This window comes from Fusarium oxysporum, chromosome 10, assembly GCF_000149955.1.
Source record: "Fusarium oxysporum f. sp. lycopersici 4287 chromosome 10, whole genome shotgun sequence".
Taxonomy (NCBI): domain Eukaryota; kingdom Fungi; phylum Ascomycota; class Sordariomycetes; order Hypocreales; family Nectriaceae; genus Fusarium; species Fusarium oxysporum.
The window spans coordinates 2,326,797-2,353,425 of NC_030995.1; the positions used below are offsets into that span (position 1 = coordinate 2,326,797).

The 26,629-nt window shown below is 48.6% G+C and overlaps 10 protein-coding genes across 11 annotated transcripts; 6 read left to right on the forward strand and 4 right to left on the reverse strand.

Moving 5' to 3' along the window:
- Nucleotides 1–1,339: 1,339 nt before the first annotated feature.
- On the forward strand, nucleotides 1,340–2,101 carry FOXG_11748 (uncharacterized protein; the record flags this gene model as incomplete). The annotated part of the gene is made up of 1 exon (XM_018391478.1): nucleotides 1,340–2,101. The coding sequence occupies one exon, from the start codon at nucleotides 1,340–1,342 to the stop codon at nucleotides 2,099–2,101; it is 762 nt and encodes a 253-aa protein (XP_018250120.1).
- A 1,729-nt stretch (nucleotides 2,102–3,830) lies between these two features.
- FOXG_11749 (uncharacterized protein) lies at nucleotides 3,831–6,404 on the forward strand. Its single transcript, XM_018391479.1, has 2 exons — nucleotides 3,831–4,961; nucleotides 5,015–6,404. Exons 1-2 carry the CDS (start codon nucleotides 4,166–4,168, stop codon nucleotides 6,259–6,261), a joined length of 2,043 nt encoding a protein of 680 aa, XP_018250121.1. The 5' UTR covers nucleotides 3,831–4,165; the 3' UTR covers nucleotides 6,262–6,404.
- On the reverse strand, nucleotides 6,332–7,894 carry FOXG_11750 (uncharacterized protein). Its single transcript, XM_018391480.1, has one exon. The coding sequence runs from the start codon at nucleotides 7,873–7,875 to the stop codon at nucleotides 6,475–6,477; it is 1,401 nt and encodes a 466-aa protein (XP_018250122.1). The 5' UTR covers nucleotides 7,876–7,894; the 3' UTR covers nucleotides 6,332–6,474.
- A 1,228-nt stretch (nucleotides 7,895–9,122) lies between these two features.
- FOXG_11751 (uncharacterized protein) lies at nucleotides 9,123–9,841 on the forward strand (the record flags this gene model as incomplete). Its single annotated transcript, XM_018391481.1, has 2 exons — nucleotides 9,123–9,458; nucleotides 9,509–9,841. 2 exons carry the CDS (start codon nucleotides 9,123–9,125, stop codon nucleotides 9,839–9,841), a joined length of 669 nt encoding a protein of 222 aa, XP_018250123.1.
- A 994-nt stretch (nucleotides 9,842–10,835) lies between these two features.
- Nucleotides 10,836–11,923, forward strand: FOXG_11752 (pyrroline-5-carboxylate reductase). Its single transcript, XM_018391482.1, has 2 exons — nucleotides 10,836–11,503; nucleotides 11,553–11,923. Exons 1-2 carry the CDS (start codon nucleotides 10,951–10,953, stop codon nucleotides 11,843–11,845), a joined length of 846 nt encoding a protein of 281 aa, XP_018250124.1. The 5' UTR covers nucleotides 10,836–10,950; the 3' UTR covers nucleotides 11,846–11,923.
- A 1,910-nt stretch (nucleotides 11,924–13,833) lies between these two features.
- On the reverse strand, nucleotides 13,834–16,043 carry FOXG_11753 (uncharacterized protein). Its single transcript, XM_018391483.1, has 5 exons — nucleotides 15,772–16,043; nucleotides 15,391–15,716; nucleotides 14,896–15,342; nucleotides 14,797–14,810; nucleotides 13,834–14,740 (listed from the first exon to the last, which is right to left on the reverse strand). Exons 1-5 carry the CDS (start codon nucleotides 15,879–15,881, stop codon nucleotides 14,042–14,044), a joined length of 1,596 nt encoding a protein of 531 aa, XP_018250125.1. The 5' UTR covers nucleotides 15,882–16,043; the 3' UTR covers nucleotides 13,834–14,041.
- A 2,922-nt stretch (nucleotides 16,044–18,965) lies between these two features.
- FOXG_11754 (uncharacterized protein) lies at nucleotides 18,966–19,220 on the forward strand (the record flags this gene model as incomplete). The annotated part of the gene is made up of 1 exon (XM_018391484.1): nucleotides 18,966–19,220. The coding sequence occupies one exon, from the start codon at nucleotides 18,966–18,968 to the stop codon at nucleotides 19,218–19,220; it is 255 nt and encodes an 84-aa protein (XP_018250126.1).
- Nucleotides 19,221–20,163: 943 nt separating this feature from the next.
- On the forward strand, nucleotides 20,164–22,437 carry FOXG_11755 (uncharacterized protein). Of its 2 annotated transcripts, XM_018391486.1 has the most exons (4): nucleotides 20,164–20,388; nucleotides 20,445–20,734; nucleotides 20,785–22,096; nucleotides 22,117–22,437. In XM_018391486.1, exons 1-3 carry the CDS (start codon nucleotides 20,233–20,235, stop codon nucleotides 21,287–21,289), a joined length of 951 nt encoding a protein of 316 aa, XP_018250128.1. In that variant the 5' UTR covers nucleotides 20,164–20,232; the 3' UTR covers nucleotides 21,290–22,096; nucleotides 22,117–22,437. The 2 variants fall into 2 exon arrangements, with proteins under 2 accessions (XP_018250128.1, XP_018250127.1); XM_018391485.1 differs by having other exon boundaries at nucleotides 20,785–22,437.
- A 139-nt stretch (nucleotides 22,438–22,576) lies between these two features.
- On the reverse strand, nucleotides 22,577–22,825 carry FOXG_20602 (uncharacterized protein; the record flags this gene model as incomplete). Its single annotated transcript, XM_018400879.1, has 2 exons — nucleotides 22,577–22,580; nucleotides 22,692–22,825. The coding sequence occupies 2 exons, from the start codon at nucleotides 22,823–22,825 to the stop codon at nucleotides 22,577–22,579; spliced, it is 138 nt and encodes a 45-aa protein (XP_018250129.1).
- Nucleotides 22,826–23,602: 777 nt separating this feature from the next.
- On the reverse strand, nucleotides 23,603–25,210 carry FOXG_11756 (uncharacterized protein; the record flags this gene model as incomplete). Its single annotated transcript, XM_018391487.1, has 1 exon — nucleotides 23,603–25,210. One exon carries the CDS (start codon nucleotides 25,208–25,210, stop codon nucleotides 23,603–23,605), a length of 1,608 nt encoding a protein of 535 aa, XP_018250130.1.
- Nucleotides 25,211–26,629: the final 1,419 nt, after the last annotated feature.

Consider the following 26,629-nt stretch of genomic DNA (forward strand, 5'->3'; position numbering starts at 1 on the left):
TTTGATAGGTAAAGATCGCCATTGATCATAGTGCTGATGCCGTAGTCAATAGTTCAGGTAAGTAGTGGCGAGTACTGTGAAATAAATTGATAGCAAGATGGCTCATGTAGTGAGAATATATCGAAGAATAACTATTGGAATACGATATAGCATCTTATTCCTCCATTACTCGGCAACTGGCCCTTGCTTTTGGTCCATTGGTACAGAGATTTGACAACCACATGAAGAATAGTATAGACTAAGCATTACTCAAAAACCACAACAATGCCAGGCTTCTCTGGGTGACTGTATGGTTTCGGCTCGCCTTTTCCCCATTCCTCACCAATCCAATATTCAGGCGATCTGAGAATTGCAATGAGTCGTATGATATCCACATCAAGATACTGCCCACTAAAAGGCAAAGCGCAGTGACGTGTTGCCAGGCTTGGCCTACAGCGCGGAATGGGAAATGAGGTTGGTGGCGCACTTCACGCCTGCAATCTCTTGTCTTAATCCAGGCTTGTGCAGGTACTTATTGGATAGTGGTCCAATCGCATAGCTTTCCAATATTGGAATTCTGCGGAGTGAGAGCGTCAGGTATCAATGCAATGTCTTGTAACTTCGGCGCAGGGCCTGATGACAGTACCGTATAGAATATCAGTGTTTCTAACTACCAAAAGGTTTTAAGACATTTCTAACTTCACTTCTATAATAACTTCCCAGTCAACACTCAGAGATACTTGGTACAAGTCAACTGTCAATGAACGAATTAACGCTACAGGACCGGCTGGATTCTAACGCCGAGGGAGAGATCCCTGCGTCCAACAGGAAATTGTGCGGCAAATGCCTTGCAATATCTTGGAATCTTGATGAGTACAAGGGCATTCCGGGCCAAAATGGGTCTGAAAATTGGACGCTCAACCATCATGAGACTTTGGGTGAACTGGAGAATTCATGTGAGACTGGCTGCCCGCTATGTCAAACGTTCTTTTCACTTCTTGTCTATGAAAGGATAGGTATTAAGGGTAGGGATATCCTACATTGGAACATTGAACATAATCGTGGCGAATGGTCGCTTTCTTTTGAGGTGGAAGATGACGAACACATGTGGTTCATGGAAGGGATGGTGAGATTCAGCCGTCTCAATCGATTACGATGGTGAAAAGTAATTCATAGCTGACCTTTGCGTAATGAGGCGTAAGGCTAAAGTTAATACCCAGGGCTTTCGCCGTCAACTTTGGACGAAGACTTAAAGGCTCTTATTGAGGAGAGCATAAACCCTTGGATTGAGGCGTGTACACGTTCAGGGAAGCACAACAGCTACCCCAGATGTCCGTCTGATGACTCGGAGTCGTACAGCATGCCAACACGACTAATAGACGTGGGGTCTGTTGCTCAGTCTACAGCAAGGCTGGTAGAAACCAAAGATCTTTCAGAGGAAAAGAAAAAACGGCCATATGTCATCTTGAGCTACTGCTGGGGATCAGGGAACGATCCTGCACGAACAACAAGTCGGAACCTGAGAGAAAGACATAATAAGATAGAGTGCGACACTTTTCCAAAGACAATTCAAGACGCGATCCGAATTACCCGCTTGATGAAGATCCAGTATCTTTGGGTCGATGCCGTATGTATTATACAGTCTGATAAAACTCTGAATGCGCAACAAGAAGACGATGTGGCCATGGCCGATTGGGAGAGGGAGTCAATGCGCATGGCATCTTATTATTCCAACTCTCTGTGCCGTATCGCAGCGTCGAACGCAAAAGACAGCTCAGAAGGAATACTAATTGAACGACGAGCAGCGCGATACGACTTCAAGAAGTGGTATAACCCAGCGAACAAATTCTTACCGTCGCCCTTCGCCTTCAGACGAAGGTTCCCCAGCTCACTGTTCGAACGAGGCTGGTGCCTTCAAGAATGGATCCTTTCACCTCGTATTCTTCACTGGACAGCCAATGGTTTAATCTGGGAATGGTCAAATGGGTTCTTCTGGGAGGGCCAAAGCGGCTTCGAGGGAGAACCTCCAGAATCCTTTGGCGAAACACGCTTCGGAGGAGAGAATCGCAAGACAAATGACTGCGTGCTGGAACTTGGGTTGTCGGAAGATGAGACACAGTAAATATGTCGGATTCTACGCTCCGAAAAAGAGGAGGCATTAGGTGAAGGCAGGCCTGCATTAGTAGAACACTACGCTCAGAGGCATCTGTCATTTCTTAGCGACAGACTCGCAGCTGTTGAAGGAATTGCAAGCGAGTTGTCAAAGCTTCACGGGGTCGACTACTTCGCAGGTATTTTTGAGTCACGATGCCTTGAACAGTTGATCTGGAGGTCAGAAGACCCACAAAGGTTGTTGGATACTACTGACAGATTCCCCACCTGGTCTTGGCTGTCGTCAAAGGGTGAGATTACCTTCAGACATGTCGGTTCAGGAGGGGCATTTGGCACTTGGATGGAGAACCTTGAGCGATTTCCATCAAGTCAACATGAAAAGAGCCTTGCTCGCGTAGCGAACAAAGAACTCCGTTTCACTGCCCCACTACTGAAGTTGGATATGCTGGATCCAGAAGATGTAAAGTCGGACGAAACAGAGCCAGAATATCCTTGGCCGGGGCGTCACCGCTTTTTATTGGGAACTGGGAGTCCTATTTGGCAAGGATTAACTTGTAGTATTCATCTCGACAGCCTGGCATCTTCTGCCTGTTTGAAGAGCCGTGCATACTTGCTATTATTGCGCCATCTGTCGTTTTCGGGAACAGACTATCAAGGACTAGTTGTACAGATGGTTGAAGGGACTGGCGAGTGGGAAGTCTATTATCGAAGGATCGGAATGTTCTTCTTACAGCAGCTGGGTGAGTATCTCCAGGACCTACCAGACTTGAAGCAATGGATGATTAAGGTTATCTTGGTATAGTCATCGTAAAGGAATCTTCTTTTAAGAAAGAATGCTTCGAATAGAACCACGTGTTCTTGGATATCCGTGTTCCTGCGCTGCAATTTGACTCGACAATTGATCTAGTTGCCTTCGCACTCAGATATACGGGAAGTAGGTATTTCTAGTAATACCAAGATAGCTGAATAAGTAATTAGTGTGCGGAGTGATACAAGATAAGACGGCAACATTACTCGTAATACACCAAAAGGCTCTGCGGTCCGCACGAAGCAAGTTTTAAAAAGTTAGAGGGATTAAATAAACAGTACACTGAAAGCTTCTCCATGCCGTCCACTTGGGCCTGGTTCTTCCGGTAGCGAGGCCTGGCCTCTGTGTTTCAAAACCTTATTCCTTGCATGAAATAGCACCACTAGCAATATGGCACAATACCCTTTTGTGCGGCGCTGCAAATAGATACAGTCAATAGCAAGATAGCCCAAGATCTCACTCTACGCAACACTTGACTAGCTCGGATAAGTCCTTGCCAGTCATCTCATGTCATTCTTCCCAAAGTGGTAGGATGCTGACGGGGCCAAGAATGAGCTAATCCTAGACGTCACTAAAAGAGCCTCAATCGCCAAGAGATATAAGGAGATCGCAATGGCACGCCATGTAACTTCAAACCATGTACTGAATAGCATCAATTGCTGCCGTGTTCCAGGGTCACATGCAGGGGCCTCCAATGACAGCCAATATTAAAGCGGCAATCGCTTCGGCATTGGTATCAGAGTTTAGTCTAGCGATTTCTATGTAAAGAACATTTATCTTGCGGTGAAGAGTTGAAGGATTCACCATTGAAGCTGCACAAGGAAAAACGGCACGCATCGAATCAAAATTTTGCGGTCGTATCTGCAGGTATGACCCGATACCGGTGAAACACCCTGCAAGCCAAACTCAATTTAATTTGCCGAAGCCATCCTCTCAACCTCCCATCACGACACCCTCAAATATTCCATCTCCCCGACAGTCATCACCAGATCTTCACTACCCCAGATTTACTCCTCCTCAGCACCGAATCGTACGGAACCGCCAATGGAAGATCTCCCGGAGCCGATTCCGCTAAAGTAGGCACCGTAGTCGGAACCGCTCGTCAAAGTGCGGGGCGTCGAGCGGGGGAGGGGCAGAAACAGTTGGCGCGGGCTTTCAGTGAAACGTGGGGAAGCACAGCAGGAGAGTTTGACAGGAATAGCCCAATAGTAAAGGGAAATGTAACGTCGATCAGCGGGCTTGGAAACTGTCTGCTTGCGTTTGGTTATGCATGTTTCACTTGAGGCTGCCTTACTTAAACCCAACCATCTTCCCCTCTTCGTTCACTCCATCATCAACTCTCTCTCATCCTCCTCTTTACCTCTACAACTCACATCAAGATTCACAAATATCACAATGGGTGACGTTATCCCTCAGAGTATCCCCCGGACTTCCCGAGCGTGGGCAGTCCCCGGCTCAACAAACATCGCCCTCGCAAAATTCCCCTCCGCAACCAAAAAGCCCTCCTCCTCAAACCCTCAAGAAATCGCCACCTCCCTGGTATCCGCCTTCAACACAGCCCTCAAGAACAAAGACCTCACCTCTCTCGCCCGTCTATTCTCCGAAGATGGTTTCTGGCGCGATCATCTTGCTCTGTCCTGGAACTTCCGCACCGTCCAAGGACCTTCCAACATCCTCTCATTCCTCAAATCCTGCTCCGAGTCAAAGGATGGTCTTCGCCTTACTAAGATTGAGGTTGATAGCTCAGCTCCCGTGAGACAGCCCCAGTTTCTGCCCATCGATGGGGCTGGTGAAGTCCAGGGCGTACAGTTCTTTTTCGAGATTGAGACCGTGCGCGGTAAGGGACTGGGTCTTGCGCGGTTGATTGAAGAGAATGGAGAGTGGAAGATTTTCACGTTTTATACGAGAATTCAGGAGTTGAAAGGTTTTGAAGAGGCGATTAATGATCATCGATCGCGTGGTGTTGAGCATGGTGGAAAGCCTGGGCGAAAGAACTGGGCGCAGCGACGAGAGGCTGAGGCTGACTTCGCTGATGGTAGCGATCCTGCTGTTTTGATCGTTGGTAAGTCTTTTACACGTTACAATGAAGTATGCATGAGTTGCTAACAATTTTAGGCGCCGGCCAAGCTGGTCTCACAGCCGCTGCTCGTCTCAAGATGCTTGGCGTCGAAGCCCTCGCAATCGACCAGAACGATCGCGTAGGCGATAACTGGCGCAAGCGATACCACCAACTCGTCCTTCACGATCCCGTCTGGTACGATCACATGCCATACCTCCAGTTCCCTCCCCAATGGCCCGTCTTCACACCTAAGGACAAGCTCGCTCAATTCTTTGAAGCATATGCTACCCTTCTTGAGCTCAACATCTGGATGAAGACTTCCCTCGTTGAGACAAAGTGGGACGATGCTAACAAGCGATGGGATGTCACCGTTGAGCGAACCAAAGAAGATGGTACCAAGGAGCGACGAACTCTGCACCCTCGCCATCTTATCCAGGCTACTGGTCACTCTGGCAAGAAGAACATGCCTGATATGAAGGGCATTTCCGACTTCAAGGGCGATCGTCTCTGCCACTCTTCCGAGTTCTCTGGTGCTCGTGATAACAGCCAGGGTAAGAAGGCCATTGTCGTTGGATCGTGCAACTCAGGCCACGATATCGCTCAGGATTTCCTCGAGAAGGGCTACGACGTCACCATGGTTCAACGCTCCAGCACCCATGTCGTTTCTTCTAAGGCCATCACCGACATTGGTCTTAAGGGCGTCTACTCCGAGGACGGTCCCCCCGTCGATGACGCCGACCTTCTTATCCACGGCCTTCCCATCCCCGTGTTCAAAGCCCTCTCGGTCACAACATGCCAGAAGCAAGCAGATTTCGACAAGGATATCCTCTCCGGTCTCAACAAAGCTGGTTTCAAGACCGACGCAGGCCCCGATGGCGCCGGCCTTTTGCTCAAGTACTTCCAGCGCGGAGGCGGTTACTACATCGACGTCGGCGCTTCTCAGCTCATCGCCGATGGCAAGATCAAGGTTAAGCACGGACAAGAGATCGAGACTGTGTTGCCGCATGGATTGAGGTTTGCGGATGGCTCGGAGCTTGAGGCTGATGAGATTGTCTTCGCCACGGGATATCAGAACATGAGAACGCAGACAAGGGTCATGTTTGGGGATGCGATTGCGGACAAGGTGAATGATGTTTGGGGCTTCAATGATGAGGGTGAGATGAGGACTATTTGGCAGAAGAGTGGACATCCTGGATTCTGGTACCATGGTGGTAACCTGGCTATGTGCCGCTACTACTCTAAGTTGTTGGCGCTGCAGATCAAGGGATTGGAAGAGGGTCTGTATGGTTATGACGATATCTGAGTCACGGTCGCAAGGGAAATTGTTTTTAGCATTTCATTATAGTCACGCAATTGAGTTTCATCATTTCAAGACCAGTTTCGAGTAAATATGTGAATATCATTAAGTCGTGATATAATACACGAAGAATAGAATTACACAACCGTAAGCCATATCCCATCATCAGCTGTGACCAAGGTCTAAGCTAAAGCCCAACCATCAATCCCATGTACGGATTTAACCAGCCTGGTAAACAGCCAAAGCAGCAACATGAGGGTTAATCATCGTAAGGTTATAAGGCGTAACATAGAGATCCGTATCCGTCAAAGCAAGGAACATAGTTCCATTGATAGCGGGATCACCCTGCCAAGTCGAAACATTAGGCTGGATGGTATACGCCGTCCTATCCTCGAGGCTGATGTTCTGGAGAGGAGAGTATGTAACATTGAGTTGAGAAACCCACGCGGCGAACTTGGGCTCCTTGACGTTGGTGGAGGTGATGTAGCTGTTGTTGGGGCCGATGGGCTTGCCGGGTGCGTCCCAGTTCAGAAAGACCTGACGGCCGGGGTATGAGAGGGGGATGGTGCGGTTGTGAGTAATTGCGGCCTTGCAGTTCTCGCCGGTCTCAGTAGCGTTGACGCAAAGTTCATCGTCGTCAATGTCCTTGGTAGACAAAGTATTGGCATATCCACCAGTCGTCTCGTTCCAAACAGCAGACCCATTGATGCGTGCAGGGTTAGGCTGGTTAAGAATATTCAACGAAGGAAAGTTCTGCCAGACAAGTCTGGTCTGGTTATAAGGACAGCTCGAAATATATGGCGCCAACAATGTCCACGCCCAGCTTTGCGGAATACCAGGCGTATGCCACTCGGGCATAGCAAACGTACCGCCAAACTGCCTAAAGATCATCTGCTGCCTTGCCTCAATGGTAATACTCTGCAGGAGCAACTGCGCCGCGGGCCCAGAGTTCAAGTGCGGCAGGAACCCGTAAACACCAGACTCGCCCCAGCGCGTGAGCTTCTGGTTGAAGTCGATGAACTCGGGGACGTTGGAGACGGGGTAGTTGTACGTGCACTGCTTGGGAGCTTCGGGACCGAGCATGTTGCTAATCACTGTTGCGTGGCCGATTTCCTGACGGGCCATGTGTTCGATTAGAAAGCGGTCTTCATCGTTGATGCCGTAGGCGTCGAACTCTTCCTTTGAGAAAGTTGCGAGACCCCAGCGGAAGAGATCGAGTTCAATCCACTCTTGATACAGAGCCAGAGCAAGAGATTGATAGTCAAAGTCGCTCTGTACGCGATATACAGGTGCAGAGCCATTGGTGCCGACACCGCCGTCTGGAGTGTAGGGTGCAGGCTGGGGAGCGTTCAACTTTCCATTGGCGGGATAGTCGAAAGATCCTGGGGGAGGAGGACGCTCAGGAATAGCTGATGCAAGAACTGTAGTTGAGAGCGCACCAGTAGTGGTAGGTGTTCCCTTAAAGGGGCCGTGAGAAGTCACAAAACTGTAGGGTCTAGGTGTACCAGCTGGACCAGAGGATGAGACTGTCGTCTGAGCCTCTGATACAACGGGTACAGCGGTGACGGCACCCGCTACAGCGAGGAGTATCGCACTCCGTAAGAAAGAAGTGGCCGACATGCTTAATCAGAGAAGAATGATGTCGAATTCAGATGAGAATATGCACGAGCAGATCTAGCATTTTATTTACATCCATCGGCTATCTCCCCAACTATCTCCCTAACTACCGACGTGCAGGTGTCCACTATGATGCGTAGAAAAGCACATTGTCAATCGTCGTCATGCAATCGAGATGCGCACTCGGGTTCGTAATCATGCCGTCAAGATATAATGACTATAGTGAACATGCTAGGACTAAAGCTCCGGTGATTCCAAAGACCTAAGTCAATGACATTATGACTCTGGAAATAAAATTGTTTGACGTTGTATCACCGGTGGGCGAGTGGATACTGAACGGGCTGATCCGTCAGTCGTTGGCGTAGCTGTGACTTGACTATGGCGTAATGCTTTGGCGATTTTATGTCGAGACTTGGCGTTGGCAACCGAAACAGGTACCATCACGTAAAATATCCTTGTAAATAGTAATTACCTTCGTAGATACTGTTAACTACCCTTATTGACGTCGTGATGGTTAAGTTTGCTGTGTTATTCCGCGTATAGTGGGCGCGCTGCGGAATGCTAGACGAACCACCCGGTCAACGGCAAGACAATGAATGGCAAGCTAGACTAACCCCCCAAGATCCAGATCCCGATCCATTCAAGGGGCGGCAAGAAAAATTAGGACCATTATCCTAAATGACGAAAAGACTTAGGTAAGTTTAGTGTATTTTAGTAGATCTTCAGACCAGTTAATTTTAGCACCCTATTTTAACGTCAGAAGTTTTTATCACCCTTTGAGGCCATTCAACGTTAATAAGCTCATTAAACCCGCATATCCGAAAAGTCTTGGGGTAATTCGTGTGTCACACTCTACATCAGCATTCGCATGCCCAGCCTCTCCCAAACCTATCAGAGACATCGGTGTCCTCCGTCCGGAGCTAATGACCCGGAGAAGTGATATATTCTTCTAGGGTTCAAGACAAGACGAATCAAAAGCAAGGAATTAAGTTACTCGTCTCTGTCATTGGCCGAAAGTTTGAACATCGTCAGTGGCATCAACTGTTGGTGTTGAACAATCCGTCATTTGTCGTGGAATGGCCGTCACAAAGGGAGTAACCACTACAGTGAAGCTGGTCATTTCGCCGTCATGGTGTTCATATCACAGTTTATATGTATACAGACAGGGAGAGAGCACTTCAAAGAATCGCAAATATATCTTTATCTATGTAATCATCGCTCTCGATATCTATATTCCAATCGCAACCACCATGTCTTCAATCCGTGCAATTTTGACTCCTCAACTCCGCGCAGCCATCAGACCTCAACACTTCCGCACTTACCAGAAACCTATCCGTTTTCAAGTCGCAGCCATGTCCGCCGTCTCAGACGCCATTGTCAAAGACCATCGCGAGCTTAAGGACTACTACAATGAAGTAGTCAACTCCACCGACCACGATCACCAGCAGCGCTTCGGTAATCAATTCGTGTGGGAGCTTGCGCGTCATTCAATCGGTGAAGAACTCATTGTCTATCCTGCCATGGAGAAGTATATGGGCGATAAAGGAAAACAGTTGGCTGATGAAGATCGTCAAGAGCACCATCAGGTACCTTCACCTCCCCTCCATCACTTCATCACTTTATTAATACTTTATAGGTCAAGGAGCTACTCAAGGTCTTCCAGAACCTTAAAGCCCAAGATCCTGAATATCTTCCCAAGATCAAAGAAATCTGGGGCTTGCTGGAGAAGCACATTGAAGAGGAAGAGAACCGAGATTTGCCTGCTCTTGAACAGGCGATCAAGTCGCATGACCAAGAGACGGAGAGTTTGGCGACGCAGTTTGCTCGTACGAAGCAGTTTGTGCCGACGAGGAGTCATCCAAGCGCTGGAGAGAATCCGCCTTTCGAGTCGGTTATGGGACTCATGGCGGCGCCTATCGATAAGCTCGCTGATATGTTCCGCAAGTTCCCTGATAAGAGTCAGCTGTAAAATGCATTGGCGGCGAGTGTCATTAGGCGGAGGATGAACTAAACCAGAATGATTCAGTGTTTTGTCTTAAGTATCTACTGGAATAACATCAAATGAATGGGAATAATATTGAGATACATACCTATCATGAGTTGCTTTAATAGCGTTGTTATCAGTGACGTCACTATCGATAAGGATAAGGCCCAACAAGCTACCCTGTGACAAAAGATTAGATGTTGATTAATGTGATTTAACGGCGTCTGAAGAGAAGGAAGGTATTCAATTGAATTGGTAAGAAGTGTCAGGCTTATAAAGCTCTCTGCGTTATTCAATTCAACCTATGTGTATTATCAGGTGAGCTTCAAACCATTTCCAGCTCTGCAAAGTAAGATTTACAAGCTTCCTGTTAAGTCATGATCCAAATCGTCATCCATATAGAGGCAATTGGGTAGCAGAATCTTATTCTTAATTAAAATTAACCCACTCAGAAGTGTATTGATTTCCATGTCCCGATCTTTGCCTCCATTGAGTCACGACAGCAAGTTCCGAACGCGCTGGGCCATTCTCATCATTTGCTCTTATCTTATCATTCGATCATGACAATGCCGCCTCTAAGCGACAGGGCGTGGGGTTGACAAAGATTTACTCAGGTAGCTTGTCAATTAGCTCTAGCATTCCGTCTATCTGGGTATTAATCGACCGAGAAGAAGATGATATTAATTTGAGAAAATTCTCAGCATATGTGACGAGTGCAGTACAAGTATGATTGATAGTTGAAAAATTTGTCAGCAGCTTGAGGTGTAAGTCGCAGCGCTGAAGAGATAAAAAGTATCGAGATCTTGACTCTATCAGGAGCAAATAAGTTATGAATTAAGATGTCATTTCTTGTTTTTCAATGCCGACGAAAAGCTGTCAAATTTGTCACGAATTGCTTCTCCACGCCAGTCATTCCAGGCCGTTATCGCTCATGGCGAAAGCTAAAAGGGTAGCGCAGGGTTAATCCGATGCGGGGTCGGCCATCGCCCCAAACTTTTACGTATCACCAAATCTCAACCCCACGATAATAAATAAAGCACCACTAACCTCATCTCATCCCTTTCTCTTTACTCACTCTCTCGAACACATCCAAAATGACTCCCTCACTACAAGACGCCAAAATTACCTTCCTAGGCGGTGGCAACATGGCCGCCGCCATTATCGGCGGCCTCCTCGCCAAAAACATCTCCAAATCCAACATCTACGTCTCCGAGCCGTGGGACGTGAACCGCAACAAGATGGCCGACCTAGGCGTCAAAACCACCGCGGACAACAAAGAAGCCGCCGCTGATGCTGACGTCGTCATCCTCGCTGTGAAGCCGCAGGTCGCAAAGGGTGTTTGCGAGGAGCTCAGCTCTGCTTGGGCTAAGAGGGATAGTCTGCCTGTTGTTATTTCTATCGCGGCTGGTATTACGCTGGAGAGCCTTGCGCGGTGGTTCAAGGGCGATGCGGGTAAGGCGCCGCATATTGTGCGTGTTATGCCGAATACGCCTGCGCTTGTTGGGGAGGGTGCGAGTGGGCTCTATGCGGCGGATGATGTTACCAAGGAGGAGAAGGAGTTGACGTCTGCGCTTTTGGGGAGTGTGAGCAAGGCTACTGAGTGGGTTGATAAGGAGGAGCTTCTTGACGTCGTCACTGGTATCTCCGGTAAGTTCATCATCACATCCTACAAAAGCAACATCGCTAATATGTCTAGGCTCTGGCCCTGCTTATTTCTTCGCTTTCGTCGAGCATCTCATATCCAGCGGTATCGGTCTCGGTCTCTCTGAGGAGCAGGCTACTCGCCTCGCTACACAGACCTGCCTTGGTGCCGGAAAGATGCTCGTTGAGTCCTCCGATGAGCCCTCTCAGCTGCGAAAGAACGTCACCAGCCCTAACGGTACTACCCACGCTGCTCTTGTCAGCTTTGAGAGCTCTGGTCTGAAGGAGATTGTGGATAAGGCTGTCAAGGCTGCTGCCGACCGCGCCAAGGAGCTTGGAAAGAACTAAATAGCTGCGTTGATCATGGAAATGACACACAATTCATAGAGAAATAAAAGCAAAACTGTTAACAAAGGATATCTGAACTTGAACTGTATATTGGAGTTTGTGCTTGGGTATTTAAGGTAAGATCTGGTGACCTTTCAAGAGGCGATGGGCTTGTGCGATCATGTTAACTCGAATACACCTAAGTACTATAGAGCCACACTATTCTGGACGGTAGTTATTCACCCAGTTCGGGTACTATTACTCATAGAGATCCTGAAGAAAGTTCCTGAGACTCGCTCTTCTATCGGGCAAAAGCTCGAACGAGTAAACATTAAAGAATTGACTGCTTAAAGCTTGAGTTGATTGGGATTCCTTCCAGTGTATTGGCTCGATGCATCTCATTTAAATTCAGACAAGTAAGCCATATCGATATCTCGGCCAGATAGATCAAAGCATCTCGTTTAAATATTACCCATAAGCTTTAGCTATTAATCAAGCAAGCGGGGTAGTGTTCAGTCTGCGGAGGTCTCGCTTATGATAACAAATCGGCCCGTAAGAGTGTTAGTAAGATATGAAACAAACATGGTTGCCGTTAACCCGGCCGTTGTATGCCCAATAATTTAGTTCGATGTCTTATGGGTCCTCTACCTAACAGGTCATCGTCCTACATGATGCTCCCGCTAGAATGCACAGACGTACCATGCACACTTGCGAGATGATCCCACCGCAACCCCATGGGGAACGTGCAGATCAGGTTAGTCTCGAACTCTGACCTGCATCCCAGACGAGTCTTGCAAAATTACCCTAGGGGCTTGCGCCCGTTATTCTGTATACATATTAATCACGCATCCACCCGTCGCAGCTTCCCCTTCTCCATCTTTCAGTTACCCCATAGGACCAATCTTTTGCTAATGTAATAGCTTATCGCGACGAGGTCAGTCCCTGGGGCATGGCTCTCGAGCCCAGCGCGACTCACCCTCGAAGCTTGGTATAATCTAATAATGATCGGAATGATTATCTTCTGTTTCTTTCTTATCATGGTTGTTCTTGCTCTCCTCCTTTTTATCGCTAAAGAGGCGAGGCTATGATACTAGGCCTGCTGACCTTGCAACAGACTTGTAACACTGTTCTGATGATTTACGCGTAATCGTGCGACACTCGTTTCCTGTGGCTGCCTATTCAACACTATCATCCATGCTACTTCTCCAATACAGACCGCGGAATTCAAAGATATCCGGCAGGGTGAAGGAGTGGTTCCAGCATGAAGTGCATTTAGTGTGATGGATGCTAGCTACATATACACCAAAGGTTGCACCATAGCCTGCTGCCTATACTGAGGCCTAAAGCTTACGCTCAGAATTGTAGCATGATTCTATTCCTGTTTAACTGAGATGGGCGCGCGGAGTTGAGTGCGGCTCCGCGATAGGGTGGGTCATATTTCTCTGGCACACCATATTCACACATTCGCTCCTATTTCTGCTTTCGACCAAAATAAAAGGAGGCTCGATTAGCAGCAATGGTGCAGTGGGGGGCTGGCCACTTGAGGCTGGCCCTTGAGGCTCAGGGGGGCTCAAGTCTAGTCGAATCAGGATTGTGTTAGGATCATATCATAGTTTCACAAGAATCTCTTACTTAATATTATCCTAATCTTTGCTCACAGTTAAGCGAAGAGCTTTCTGTCTTACATGCGCGCCAGCCTCCGATTTCTTTGGGGGTGTCCCTAATAAGCACCTTTGGCTTGTGTGCTTGACGGAATACCTTGATTGTGTGTAATTTCACTGAGCCAAGTCGATCTGGGTTTAGATTAGTTACTGAATACTTGTCTATGTGATTATACGGACAGACTGTCACTAAATCGTCCGGAGGTGGATGCATGCCCACACAAGTATTTCCAATTTGCGCGACGCGATACGAAGTGAGGAATCTCTAAGCTAGAGAAGAAATCTATCTGGATGAATGGAACACTCACCCTACAAGAGACGAAGACAAAACCAACACATTCGAACAACCACCAGTCCCGCCAACTTTCCATCCTCAAAACCTGCCCGCCTGTCATTCCGAATGTGGATTACATGCGAAAAGACTTGGCTGCTGTTGTCCCCCCGAACATCTTCTAAATCTGAGACACAACCACTGTTCCCACAAAGGGCCAGCTCCAGCTCACCAGATTCCAGATTCCAGATTCCAAAACTAGTGACATCTTCCACCGAGTTCCCCTCAATTGCCAACTTCCTCTACATCTGCGTTCTTGTCATCCTTCATACCGTGGCCCTGTCGATCTTCCCAAGAGGAGGACGGGACCCAGTGAACCGACTTACGAGCGACGCTTACTTCTTCATAGAGCTGATCAACTTGCTCCAAAGTGAGCCCCTTTGTCTCATAGATGAAGAACCAAACAAATGCAATGCATAGGAAACAGCAGCCGAACCACACAAAAAAGATCTTGGACTGCAAGTTTGCATTTCCATCGCCATAATTGACCATAAACGGGGTGGAATAAGCCAGAGCCCAGTTGAGTAGCCAGTTTGTAGCGGTCGTGATGCTGAGGGATTTGGCTCGTGTCTTAAGTGGGAAAATCTCTCCGGTCACCACCCAAACGAGGGGACCCCAAGTAGCTGCAAAGATGGAGATGTAAATGCAAACAAAGGCCACAGCCGCTCGCTGCCCGCCGAGGTTCTTGATAAAAATCTCGCCGTTATCGTACTGCCCGGTAGACAGAGTGCCACAGACAGCGACAATCAGTTGAGAGATAGACATGCCAATTGCGCCCCACAGCAACATTGGCCGGCGTCCCCATTTATCGATTGCATACATTCCGGGCACCGTCGATGCAACATTGATAGCTGAAGTGATCATTGAGATGACAAAGCCACTAGACACACCCGAGTTTTGAAAGTATTTGGTGCCGTAATAAAACTAGAAGATTGTTAGTTGGCTTGAAGCTTCTTAGAAGTAACTTTCACTGAACTTACGATGAAGTTGATGCCTAAGGGAACAGTCAGAATTGTTCAAGAAACGTCAGGAGCTGCCTGAGGCTGTGGGAGAGATGGACTAGCGCGTGTTGTGCTCACCTGTAAGCTGCTGTAGCGCCTGAACGCCCATACCCGTGAGTTGCCTCTTGAGCATGGGAGGCTTAAAGCATTGGAGATATGAGGACTGCCCAAGACTCATCTCGAACTCATGGTTTGCTACAACCTCATTGAGTTCATTTGCGACTTCTGGGGAATCAGCAGGCAATCTTCGAAGGCGGCTGAGAGCCTTTGCCGCCTTGTCCATCTGGCTCTTCTTTACAAGGAAGCGTGGAGTTTCTGGAAGAAACAGCAATCCGCTAAAGAGGATAAGAGACCAAGCGAGTTGGAGCGCGATGGGGATTCGATAGGAGCCTGAATCATCCCGTTTCGCAGTCGCGTTGTTTACGACGGCGGCGAGAAGAAGGCCGATGGTGATGGCCCACTGGTAGGAGCCAACGATGGCACCACGGATCCATTTGGGTGCTGTTTCAGACTGATACAGAGGAACTTGAGGAGAGTTAGCCGCTGTACCACATGGCTAAACATAGTGCATACTAGTAGCAGATATAAGACCAACACCGAAGCCAGCAAAGAAGCGGCCTGCCAGAAACAACGGAATATCAGTCGCGATAGTGTGCAAAACAACTCCAAGGTTGAAGACCCAAGTCGAGATCATCAAACCAGGGCGGCGACCAAGCCAATCAGACAAGAGAGGCGAGGCGAGGGCACCGAAAAAAGTGCCTGCAGAGAGAATAGACACGATGGCTGATTCTTGAGACGAAGTGACGTTGGGGTTTCCATCAGCATCAACGTGACCTGTGCTGAATTCACGCTGCCAGTAAGGCATGGCCAGGATACCGCTAATGGTGCCAGTATCATAGCTATAGAACAGGTCAGTCACCTTGGGCTTGTCGAGAGAGGGAGGAGGTGGCAAACCCAAAGAGAACACCACCAAAGGCAACGAAGAAGCCGACGGCGATGGCAGGCCACGCTTTGCCAGGTTCATCTTGGGGCCTTGGAAGAGACACTTTGCCGATAAGTCCCATCGTCAAAGTGATGAAGTGTACCGAACTACTGCTGAGATGGAAGATAAAATAGTCAAGAAGAGGATGTTTGGCTGCTGTGAGTAGAGGAATTCCTGTTGTAAAGATGATCTGGGTTGTGGAAACAACCACCCTCTTATAGATTCTTCGCAGTTTTGAGATTTATCTTATCTTTGGCCGAATTCTGGAGATCGTGCCCATGGAGAAGCTGGAGCCTGTATTGGTGACTTGGCCAATCTCTTTGATTGCATCTGGCTTTAGGAAAGACTAAGACGAGTCGGCGACGTTCGTCTCACATGTCTGCCAAGCCATTCATTGGGATCCACTGTGATTGAACTTCACTCAAGCTGGTGTTGATAAGCTTTGAGAAGCATCGCCACAAATCCCGGAGATATCGAAGCACGACGGCGCCGAATAGAGCCAATCATCTCTCGCACCACTACGTAGTTCATCCGTTGGTTCAAAGATTCTACAAATGAGCCAGGATTATGCGTGACTTCGACATGGATAAGCAGCTGCTACAGCGAAGTCGGGCGATTTTGACCCTAGAATGTTTCTAGAATACGTCGGCCAAGCCGGGGCTAACTTGAACGATCAAGTCTCCGTCATCTGCATCTCTGCCCGCAACAATGCAACTGTAACCGAACTTGGAACTGGGGATAGCATCATGTTGGGTGCGGGGTTGGCCTGTTGGCTGTTGGAGCTGAGCTATCGTGCGGAATTCTTTGCTTGGCCATCGCTTATAAATTCCCATAGATCGACAGACATTAGGCCATTTTGGGTTTAGACAAGAGCTATTATACCTTCCCTATATGGAGTAGATGAGGAGTCTAAGTGATGAGAGAAGGCTGGTAGGAGTAGGGTAGCTACCTGCAGCGTCCCCCTCACGGAAGTGGATTTGCTTCCTTGCAACCCCCCCGCACAATCAAGTTATTCCCAATGGGGGTTAACACGCCGTTCAAAAACAAGCTTGATCGACACAATTTCGAATGTCGCCTTATCCCTACCAGTGATTGTCCAGGGGTGTCATTTGTCGCGCCGGCAAGAAGGCACGATGTAACACTGACCACCTTGCAAGTGGACTCCTCTGACGCCTAGAGGTGTCATCCCAACTTCCATTCACCTTCCAGAAACCCGCTGGCAGACACATCGCTTACTAGCGTCTGCATTGATTCCAGTCGAAGCGCTGCGTTGCATTGCGAGAGCATTACCCTCGTACCATGACGGCTCCCAAGTCGGCTAGTCCACATATGGTATTTTGAGAGTCCCATGCATTCTGTAATCCGTACTTCCTTTGACAATAGCCTCAGCCTAGACAAGGTTAACTGTCTGAGTTCAAGCCTGTTCTGTCCTTCCATGCATATTCCATTTCCACTATCGAGCCTGACATCCTTGCGTGCTGATCGTCATTTCCCATTTGGCCTGACCTATTGTATTGGAGAACATAACACATGGAGCTCCCACAATGGATTGTTGGCCCGGAGTTGTTGCCCATATCCGTGCTTGTTTAGACTCGGCCAATGCACTAAGCGCATGGTCAAGGCTCAACGGGCGACTCTGAGTGATGAATCTCCATGCTTGAGCAAGCAATTGATCCGTGCTTCACCTCGTTTGCGAGAATTGTCAAAGCTCTGTCAGAATTATGGCATGTTAAAAACGACCCGGTTGTGAGGGGATTCAGGTCCGGCAAGGATCATCTTCCGTGGATCTTACCCCCACTTCGAATCATCCGATAATACCGTATGAATGGCTTTGGCTCTACGTACCACCCGCCATATCCCCGACCGTGCATGCGTGGAACGTCTTGTGCTGTGCTTCTAGACTAGCTCTAGCTCATTAGACCCTAGTCACTGTTCTCGGCATGCCTTCTCCACTACTCTATCAGTCAGGAAGTTGGTTTTGGCCGATGTACTCCAGACTCATACGCATATTCGGTTCAGGCCATGGCGCCAAAGTGATAGTACTCCGAGGTTGCGACTTGCGAGCTTTGCACTTGAGGTACAAAGGCTTCCATGTAACTGCACTTAATGAAGGAATGATCAGGACAAGTCCAGCAGTTGCCAGATCTGATTCTCTCTGTCCCTCTCCTCTACTCCCCCCTCAAGTTATCATGATCTATTCGGCTCTTCTCTCATTAACCGCCACCTTGGCCGCTGAAGCTTCGCTCCCTGAACTCAAGAATTGTCATTCTAAGAGTCATCTAGACCCTAAAAGCCCCGGTTTCGAGACTAGCGATCTCAAAAGCTGGAAGGTTATTAGTGGCACTGCGTTCGGCAAGGACTCCATCTTAAGTAATATATCCTAACGGGATGGTCCCTTTCACTAAGATGGCAAAAGACTTCTTCTCGGCACCAAGCAGGCTGGTGAGGAAGCCGTTGGCAAACTCAGTCAAGCACCTTCAGAGCCAGCTCTGCCCTAAGTTTTCTAATTGGATAAGGCTATGACCTTAATTACCTCTATGTTGCTCTTATGCGCGACTTAGACAGAAAGCCCCTTCTAAAGCAGATAGCTACCAATAATAAGGCTCTCGTTTATATCACCTAGGATATAAGTAAGTGGCAGGGTCAGAAGGTGCACATCCTCGTGCATAATAGTAGCACGGCAAAGTCATAGGGCCATATTAACATCGCTGATATCTGTGTTAGCTGCCATGTTCTTAGGGACGGCAAAGGCATCTCGTTTAACATCCTCGGTCAGGCAAACCAAGTCCCTCAGAGCTACTCCGCTTGCTCCTCCTACGCAGCCGACTCCATCAGACCCCAGTACCACTAATCGACGACCCCGCAGGTCTAGCTGGGTTCCATGGGGCTCATCACCTCTTCAGTCAATATAACCCAGAGGCTCTGCTGTAGGGTCCGATACGTTAAGCACACGCCAAGAGCACTGATGCGGTTCACTGGCGTGAACAGCCAGTTACTTTATATCCTGCTAAAGTAAGCAATCCAAGTAATAACTCTGGTTGCTTTCCTGGGAGCAGAGTTATTAATAACAAGAAGAATAAGCTGCAGCTTATCTTGACTGATTACGTCAACCTCGCTTATAATCATGGTGCGGGCGAGGAGAGTATTATTATGGCAACAAGCAAAGATGGAAAGAAGTTTAATCTTGCCAAAGAACCAGTCGTCTCAGGCCCTCCTAAGGGAGAAGATCCATTCTTACGAGACCTCAAGGTTTTCCGTGATCCAACGGATAACACAGTGGAAGATGGCTGTTGGCACCACGAACGGTGAAAATGGCCAAGTCCAGCTGTACGAATCCGACGACCTCGATTCCCGGTCTTTGATGAGGGCCCTTCTACCTATGCTATGCAGTGGTACCAGGACGAAGCAGGTCATGATCTAGCCATTACCTGGATGGCGAACTGGCCTAGTCCCAAGTGGCCAAGCCGCGTGAACGGATGGGCTGGGCAGCAGTCAATCACCCGCGAGATATTCACCTGCAAGGATGGTGGTTCGGGTCAACACCCGATTCTAGAGCTGAAGACCCTTGCATCTGGCCGGGCCAAGAAGATTAGAACGGCAAAGGTTACTCGGAAGGGTCTCCATATTAATAGTTCCAACAAGTGGACATCTTTCTTCATAAGTCTGTGCTTGAGATTTTCGCTAGCGATGGGACTGTGTTTTCGGCTACTATCTTTCCAACGTATCAGGAATCGCAGGACATTAGCCTAGCCTAGTCGCGAGTGGTGGTGCTTTGGCAGTGAAGTCAATTGCGCTTAGGCCACTCGGCTCCAGCTGGTGCTGATTGACCCAGCTCAAGGCTGTTGGGAAAGGGGTGGCGTGGTTTTGTTTGACCCTTGTACATCTGAGTACCATAAGCAGAAACAATGTCGCTTTGAATGGGCTCTCTCATACAAGTAATGCCGCGGAACATGTGCAACAAATGGCGTGGCGCTACTCGATTTTGATTTGATTCGTCGTGTGCGATGTGATGAGGTGTGACGAATGCTTACTGTTCTGCTCGGCTAGTTTAGTCTTCCCAGGTTGGCCGTTGACTCGTGGACCTGCCACCCAGAAACTACAAAGAAGAAACTAAGAGTACGTACCCCCCTACTCTGTCGTCGTAGCGTTGCATTGAGTACAGAGTATCCCCGCGACAATGGACAAGCTAGCTAGATGCACCATGCACCGGTGGCGTGGGGATGAGCAAATTAGTGGCCTGCTAAGGCCCGCTTAGGCCTGCACCTCGACGAACCCATCAGAGACTAGTGGTTCAGCAAAGGCGGGGTAAAGGTCCTGTTGATCTCTATTAATACTGTCTCGTCTCCACCCTGAGCTATTCTCTCGTTTCTTATCGCTCGGTTACCCACAGAACCACTCTCTTGTTCATCCATGCTTTAGCCTGCTGTGTCACAATGTCAGTTCCCGGGGCATGGCCCTCGAGCCCGGCGAAACTCACCTTGGAAGCTTGGTCGCAAGGCTGTATGATTGGGGCTTTGATCATCATGATTGGTATCACCTTAGCTAATATGCGGCGCGGCGTCTTGTTACATAAACTTATCTTGATCGAGGTGAGCATCTTTATCGGTATCGCATTAATAAATAATCATCTCACAAATCTTATAAGCTCCTTCTGGCGATGCCAAATGGATTCTTTACCTTTTTCGACCCTCCGGCCTGGGGATGGTATCTTTCCTCGACTGTTATTTTCCTCATCATCTCATGGAATCTGCATAACGTCATCGCCTGGATGAAGAACAAGCCCTTCCTTTCAAAGCGAAATAATGCTATATATATTGGCACTATTGTACTAGTCCAACCCTACTGGATCCTCGAGATCTATGCCAACTTCATCTACTTTAACACTCCTGATAATCATCTTTTCGCCTCAACCCGACCGCTTGAGGCCGTCTGCCGGTAAGCATCACTACTAAGAGATACTTAGCAATTTAACTGATACATATTAGCGATCCTTGGTGGATCTTTACAGCCATCAACCTTTTCTGGAATATAATATACCGTTATGAGTTCAGGCCTTTAGAAATTATCCGCATATCCCCCCGTTTCGGTCTTTTACTATTGAGCATGTCTCTCAGTATCATCTTCATCATTGTCGATCTTCTCTCCGTCACCCCTGTTATCCCGATCGGCTATATCAATCCATTTTGGAAATTTGCATTTATCTTCAAATGCTTCACCGATACGATCATTCTAGACGACTTCAAAACCGCACTAGATAAGCTAAGTCGGTACAAAATGGATCAGAACTATCCGCTTCCTTTTAGCAGACCTAGCAGTCAGATACAGAACCAGATGCCGAGGCCAAGCGTGGAAATCTTCCATGATAGCTGCTGTCCTGAAAGCTCGGGCGTGACAGTTGAGCATTTGGAAGAGGCCGACGATTCTATAATTCCTGCTCCGGCACGAGTAATGAGGAACCCCAATGCTGGGATTTTAGGCAAAACGCCTTAATAACGCCCCAGGGTCACCTATGGTAGTGGAATCACGCTCAACCTCGCTAGAAAGTTTAGCAGAAATGCCATTGCCTTCATTCTCTGACCGAAATCCATGTGGTGATATGAGCCACGCTGCCGGAGATAATGAGATATGTGTAGTCTCGACCAATGAGCTGTACTGTGTGAACAACGGTTAAGATCATTCAAGGCGGATTGTGCACCAGATTCGTTATACCAGGGAAGAAGCGCCAATGCGAGTTCAAATGTAGCATTTTAAGGCAACTTGAATGGACTGCGAAATGATGAGAACGAGCTGTAAACGAAACAGAGCCTGGTCTCGAATATTAGCCTGAAGATGTCTAGGAAATCAACTCCAGCTCTGACTCGGATGTCTTGGATACACAAAGCGAGCTCGACACTGATTACAACAAACTCACCGGTGCTTTTTTGGAAGCAGATGTCTACTCAGCCAAGCGTTTCTTGGAGAGGAACTGGGGATATACATGCGATTGCAAAGGAGGGCGAGAAGAAAACGAAGCAGAACACGCCAACTGGTGTGAACAGCAAAGATATAGTCTACTGGATATGACCGAGCAATGGCGGAAAATTGCGGTACCAGATTCAATTGTTTACGCATCCCCCCTCATACTGTGGTAAATAAAAATGACCCTGCTCAGCTAGATTGGTACTCGATCTTGAGCAGTGGAGATAACCGTCTAGAATTAGATAACCAAGTATCCCAGAGAAGCACCCCTGATATTCAACCTACCTGGGATTCGGATTGCATCATTTCTTGGGATTTCCGCCAAATTTTCCTGGTCAGGTCTTTGGTAGTAAATGGAGGTCCAGGGTGTAAAGAAGCTGGTCACTGCAACAAACACGAGCATGACAGTGAGAAGAAGCTGAGAACCCGGTGATGTAAGAAGCTTCTTAAATTTACTAGGAGCGGCTGAGACATGGCCGAAATTATGGCGTGCAAAGCGTCCTACACTCTGGCGAACCCGTTCGGTAGTGCAGGAAACTGGACCCATGGTCGCTATCAACTAAGGAAGGTCTATCATGTATTGTGCGGGGAATGGGGGACTTAAGAAGTAGATGAAGCAATTCGTATGGTCAAGAATCATTTGATCATATTACGTGCCAATAACATTGATCAGTGTGCCCCCGACGTAACCTCAATACGTGCCCATTCAGTGGATGGAACGTAGACCTGAATATCCTAACTTTTGAACGCAAAGGAGGCCAAGGGATATTTGACCCACTCCTGCAGGTCATATTAGGATATTATGGGGCACGGAACAGCTTATCTATATTCACACTAGGTGTTAGCAAATACGCGTATACAGAATCTGGCCCACAAAACCATGAATGGGGCGGCTGTATGGTTCTGCTTCTGACGCCAACAGATATGGACATACTCCACATATGCGTATCTGATAGCGTGGGCGGTCATCCCATACCACACGCCGGCACACCTGGTCGCCGATGCATTCCTCAATGGCTGATTCCCCTGAAACCAACGGCCTTGTCCTTCTGGGGCAGCCTTGAGCATGGAACCGGATGACAATGGCATCTCTTCATTGCCTATAAGGATTTTTCCCTTATCGATGGATGGTTGCGATCTTATCTTGCTAGAGGGGGTTCCCTTCACGACTCTTAGATGTGGAAGACCTTGGCAATAATGTTCAACTCGCCATCAAACTCGATCATTGTATAAAGCCCGTGTAATCGCACCCAACGATGCCATTATTTATATTGTTGGAAGTCAAGGGTATTAGAGGAGGGCTTTTCGGTGAGGTGAGAGGCGATTACGGCGGATCACAAAAATCGTACCGCGAGTTGCAGAGCACTAAACGAATATCGTCACGTTAATATAATCGATAACGATGAAATAATATAGTAATACATAACTCTATTGCCCCGGCAATGCTAGATTGTTCGTGGTACTAGTTGTAAAGTGCTTTAAGTATGAAACTGAAAAGCCTAATACCGAGCGAAATACTTCGGCATCTGTACATCTGAGAAAGAGATAGCCCTGCGGAATCCCGAAAAGTCGCCTGACTCGAGATAGCTTTACATTACTTGCCACACATTTGAGGGATGAGAAGCCTAATATCACGACTTGTTCAACAGTCCGTCGAGGACGAAAGCACTGATTCGTGTCCACCTTTCCTTGCCGCCCTGCCCCTCCTCACCTTCCCTTTTATATGACTAGACTGCAGGAAGATATGGAGCGAATGGTTTCTATGCATCCAAGTGAGCGGCACGACCCACCCAGTCTTTACTCTACCATTTTCCACGGCGCTGTCGGGAGGTATTGTACGAACAACTAGTAAATACTCTCACACGCCGCGTAGCTAAACGACACCAACGTCAAACTTCCTGTATCCGACACAACCCGAACGCCGTTGGCCCCTTGATTCGGATAAATCAACCCCGATAACACTGCTACACCGTCGTTCACAAACACCTCCACCGAATTCCAATCCACGTATATAACCAGCTTGACCGTACTCCCTCCTGAAGGATACGGCGCTGCGCGCACGGTATCGTACGCCTGCTTCGGACCCGCCGCCATGGAATCCGTCGCGGAACCGTCGGAGTCTCTGACCAGAAAAGCCTGGGAATGCAGGAAGTCGTAACCGACAGTCGTGCTGAAAGTCCCGTCGGATTTGATGACAAAGCGGACCTCGTTGCCCTTGTCGCCGTCATTCTTGGAGATCGTGGCGCGGATGATGTACGCACCTTCCTCCAGTTCGCTGGGGAGGGATGCAGACGCAGGATCCTTTGTGATGATCTTCTCGCTCACGGACTTGGAAGATGCGACAATGTCTTCATACCCTCCTATTGGGATGCTGACCAAAGTGGGAGAACCGTTGATAGTCTTGAGCTTGACCTCCCGGACCAAACTGTCCTGGCCAGCGAAATCCGCGTAATAAGGCAGCGAAGCTGCGTATTCCCAGTTATTCATCCAGCCAATGGCATAACGGCTGCCGTATCTGTCATTAGGATTTTCCCAGCTGACCGTGGCGTAGAAGTCAGGCCCGTCATCCATCCATTGCGGAAAGCTGTTTGTGGCTGTGAAGCCATTACCGTCCCATTCTCCGGTCCAATATGCGGTACCCGTCGTCCTATTGTAGCGGTAGCCGTTAGCGCCTAATGCGAGAATCCAGGTGCGCTTTGTGCTGTCTCCGTCTAGGTCGATCTGATATAGATCTGGGCATTCGAGGATGCCCAGGTCTACACCGGCGTTCTCAGGCTTAAACTCGGATATATACGCCCAGGTCTTAAGATCTATAGAGGTGTAGAAACCAATCTTGCTACCCTCTGCGAGAGACATAACCCAATGCCCCGCTTTGCCATCCCAGAAGATCTTGGGATCTCGAAATGCAGGTTTTGCACCTGGGCTTGGGTTTGGCATCACGGGATTGCCTTCATAAGGGATAAAACTGTACCCATTGTCGGTGGAATAGAAAAGAGATTGCTGTTGCACCCCATCTGCCATCTGTGTAACAACGGCCACGACGGCATTCCGGCCAAAGCCAGCCGTGTTGTTTGTGTCGACCACGGCGCTGCCGGTTTCGATGTCACCGAGGATGATGCCATTGGGACGGTTTGGTTTGTATTTCTCGATCACTACGCCCCGGCGAGTCCAGTGCACCATGTCGGTGCTCGTGATGTGGTACCATTCCGTCCCCCCTGAACCGGGGTTTGAGCTATCGAAGTTGGAGTTGTATAGGTAGTAGAGATGCCATTCGTCCCCCAGGAAGAACGGACGTTGGGGATCATTCATCCATTTCTTTTCGGGCGTGATGTGATAGCTGGGTCGGGTCTTGGTGGCAGCAAGTGGTACTGCACTGGCATACAAGGTGAACAACAGCAATGAAAAAAGACGGAGCGCCAGCGTCTGCGGGACGAGTGTGAGAAATCCCAGCATGGTAACGATGAATGTATAGGCCTTCAGAGTGTCATGCTACCTGGCAAAGCAAATAACGTTCAGGTCCTCTCATTGTTCATACTTATATATAGGCTGTCCACATAAGAAATGAGTAACCTGACTGAGGGCCTATTCGACGTCAGTCTCCACGAACCAACGTAGTATACCCCCGCCAAATCAGATTGAGTCCCGGCATATGACTAATAGGGCATAACACCAATGAGCGGCCGTCGTATGGTCACAACAAATAGCGAAATCCCGATTTCCTTCCATGCGATAAGGCGCCTAAAGGTGACTTTTACCAAGCAATACCATATTAAAGCCTGCGCACGCGTGGTACAGTAGTACTTCAGCCTTGATGATCCGGGGTCGCCGCCCAGCTAGCTGCAGCTGCTGGAACGCGCAAAAACTACGAAAGGGTTGCGGAGATGCGGGGAAGTGATAGAAGAGGAAAGAATGTGGGGGATTAATATACCGGGAGAGGGTGTGGGAGAGTGATACAGGAGAGAAAAGGAAATGCGGTAAATCCTGTGCGCCTGGTTACTACGAAGGCCTAGGAAAACTCTCACTCCTTATTGTTCGGACCATTTGGGCAGGTGATAAGACTCAACCTCATCGCACCTATCGGACAGGTGTTTCGCGCTGCTCAAACCGGCGAACGTAAGTTGGGAAGAGCCCCGTCGGTGTCGTCATCTGTTGAGTGCATGACTTGTACATACATACTTCAGGCTGGCTCGGGGCCCCCCGTCCGTCGGGCGGAAAGGCTTGGCTGCCACGCTAGTAGCTAGGTGCAGTAGTTGGGGTCTCGCGCATTTCTGGAAAGCCGCTAGAAGGTTTAACAGTACTTCTCGAAGCCCCCTACAGCCCCCCGAGACGCTAGAATGGCTAGAAGCGAACGGATTGCCGTGGACCCTTTTCGCGTCATACTCACCTTCCTCATGCCCGAGCATCGAAAGAAGGAGATTTCTTAGTCTCTCATAGACAGCTAATTCTCATTCCTCACTCCCATCAGTGAGACAGCGTATAATGTCGTATTCCTGACCCATGTCAATGCCTTAGGGCGACAAACACTGGGTACAAGGCCATACTTGGCTGATTCACATGGCGGGGCGCACCTACCGTCACTAAATACACTAGCCTAGCCGACCTGGCCTCATCAACAACGGAAGAGGAGATACCATCGTCGTGGTCTTTCTTCCCAACTCCGCATCAATTCAACAAAAATGCCTCATATGAGTCTTGTCAACTATAGAGCGCTTGCGCGATCAGAAACGAGTTTACTAACTGAACCAATAAGATCTAAGTGATCATGGCTATATATCAAAGCGACATGAACCGAAAGTGGCATGGACCTTGGGTGAGAGCCCACAACCCTTGTGATCTGAAAACGGAAGGTAAAATACGGTTACCAGGGCCCGC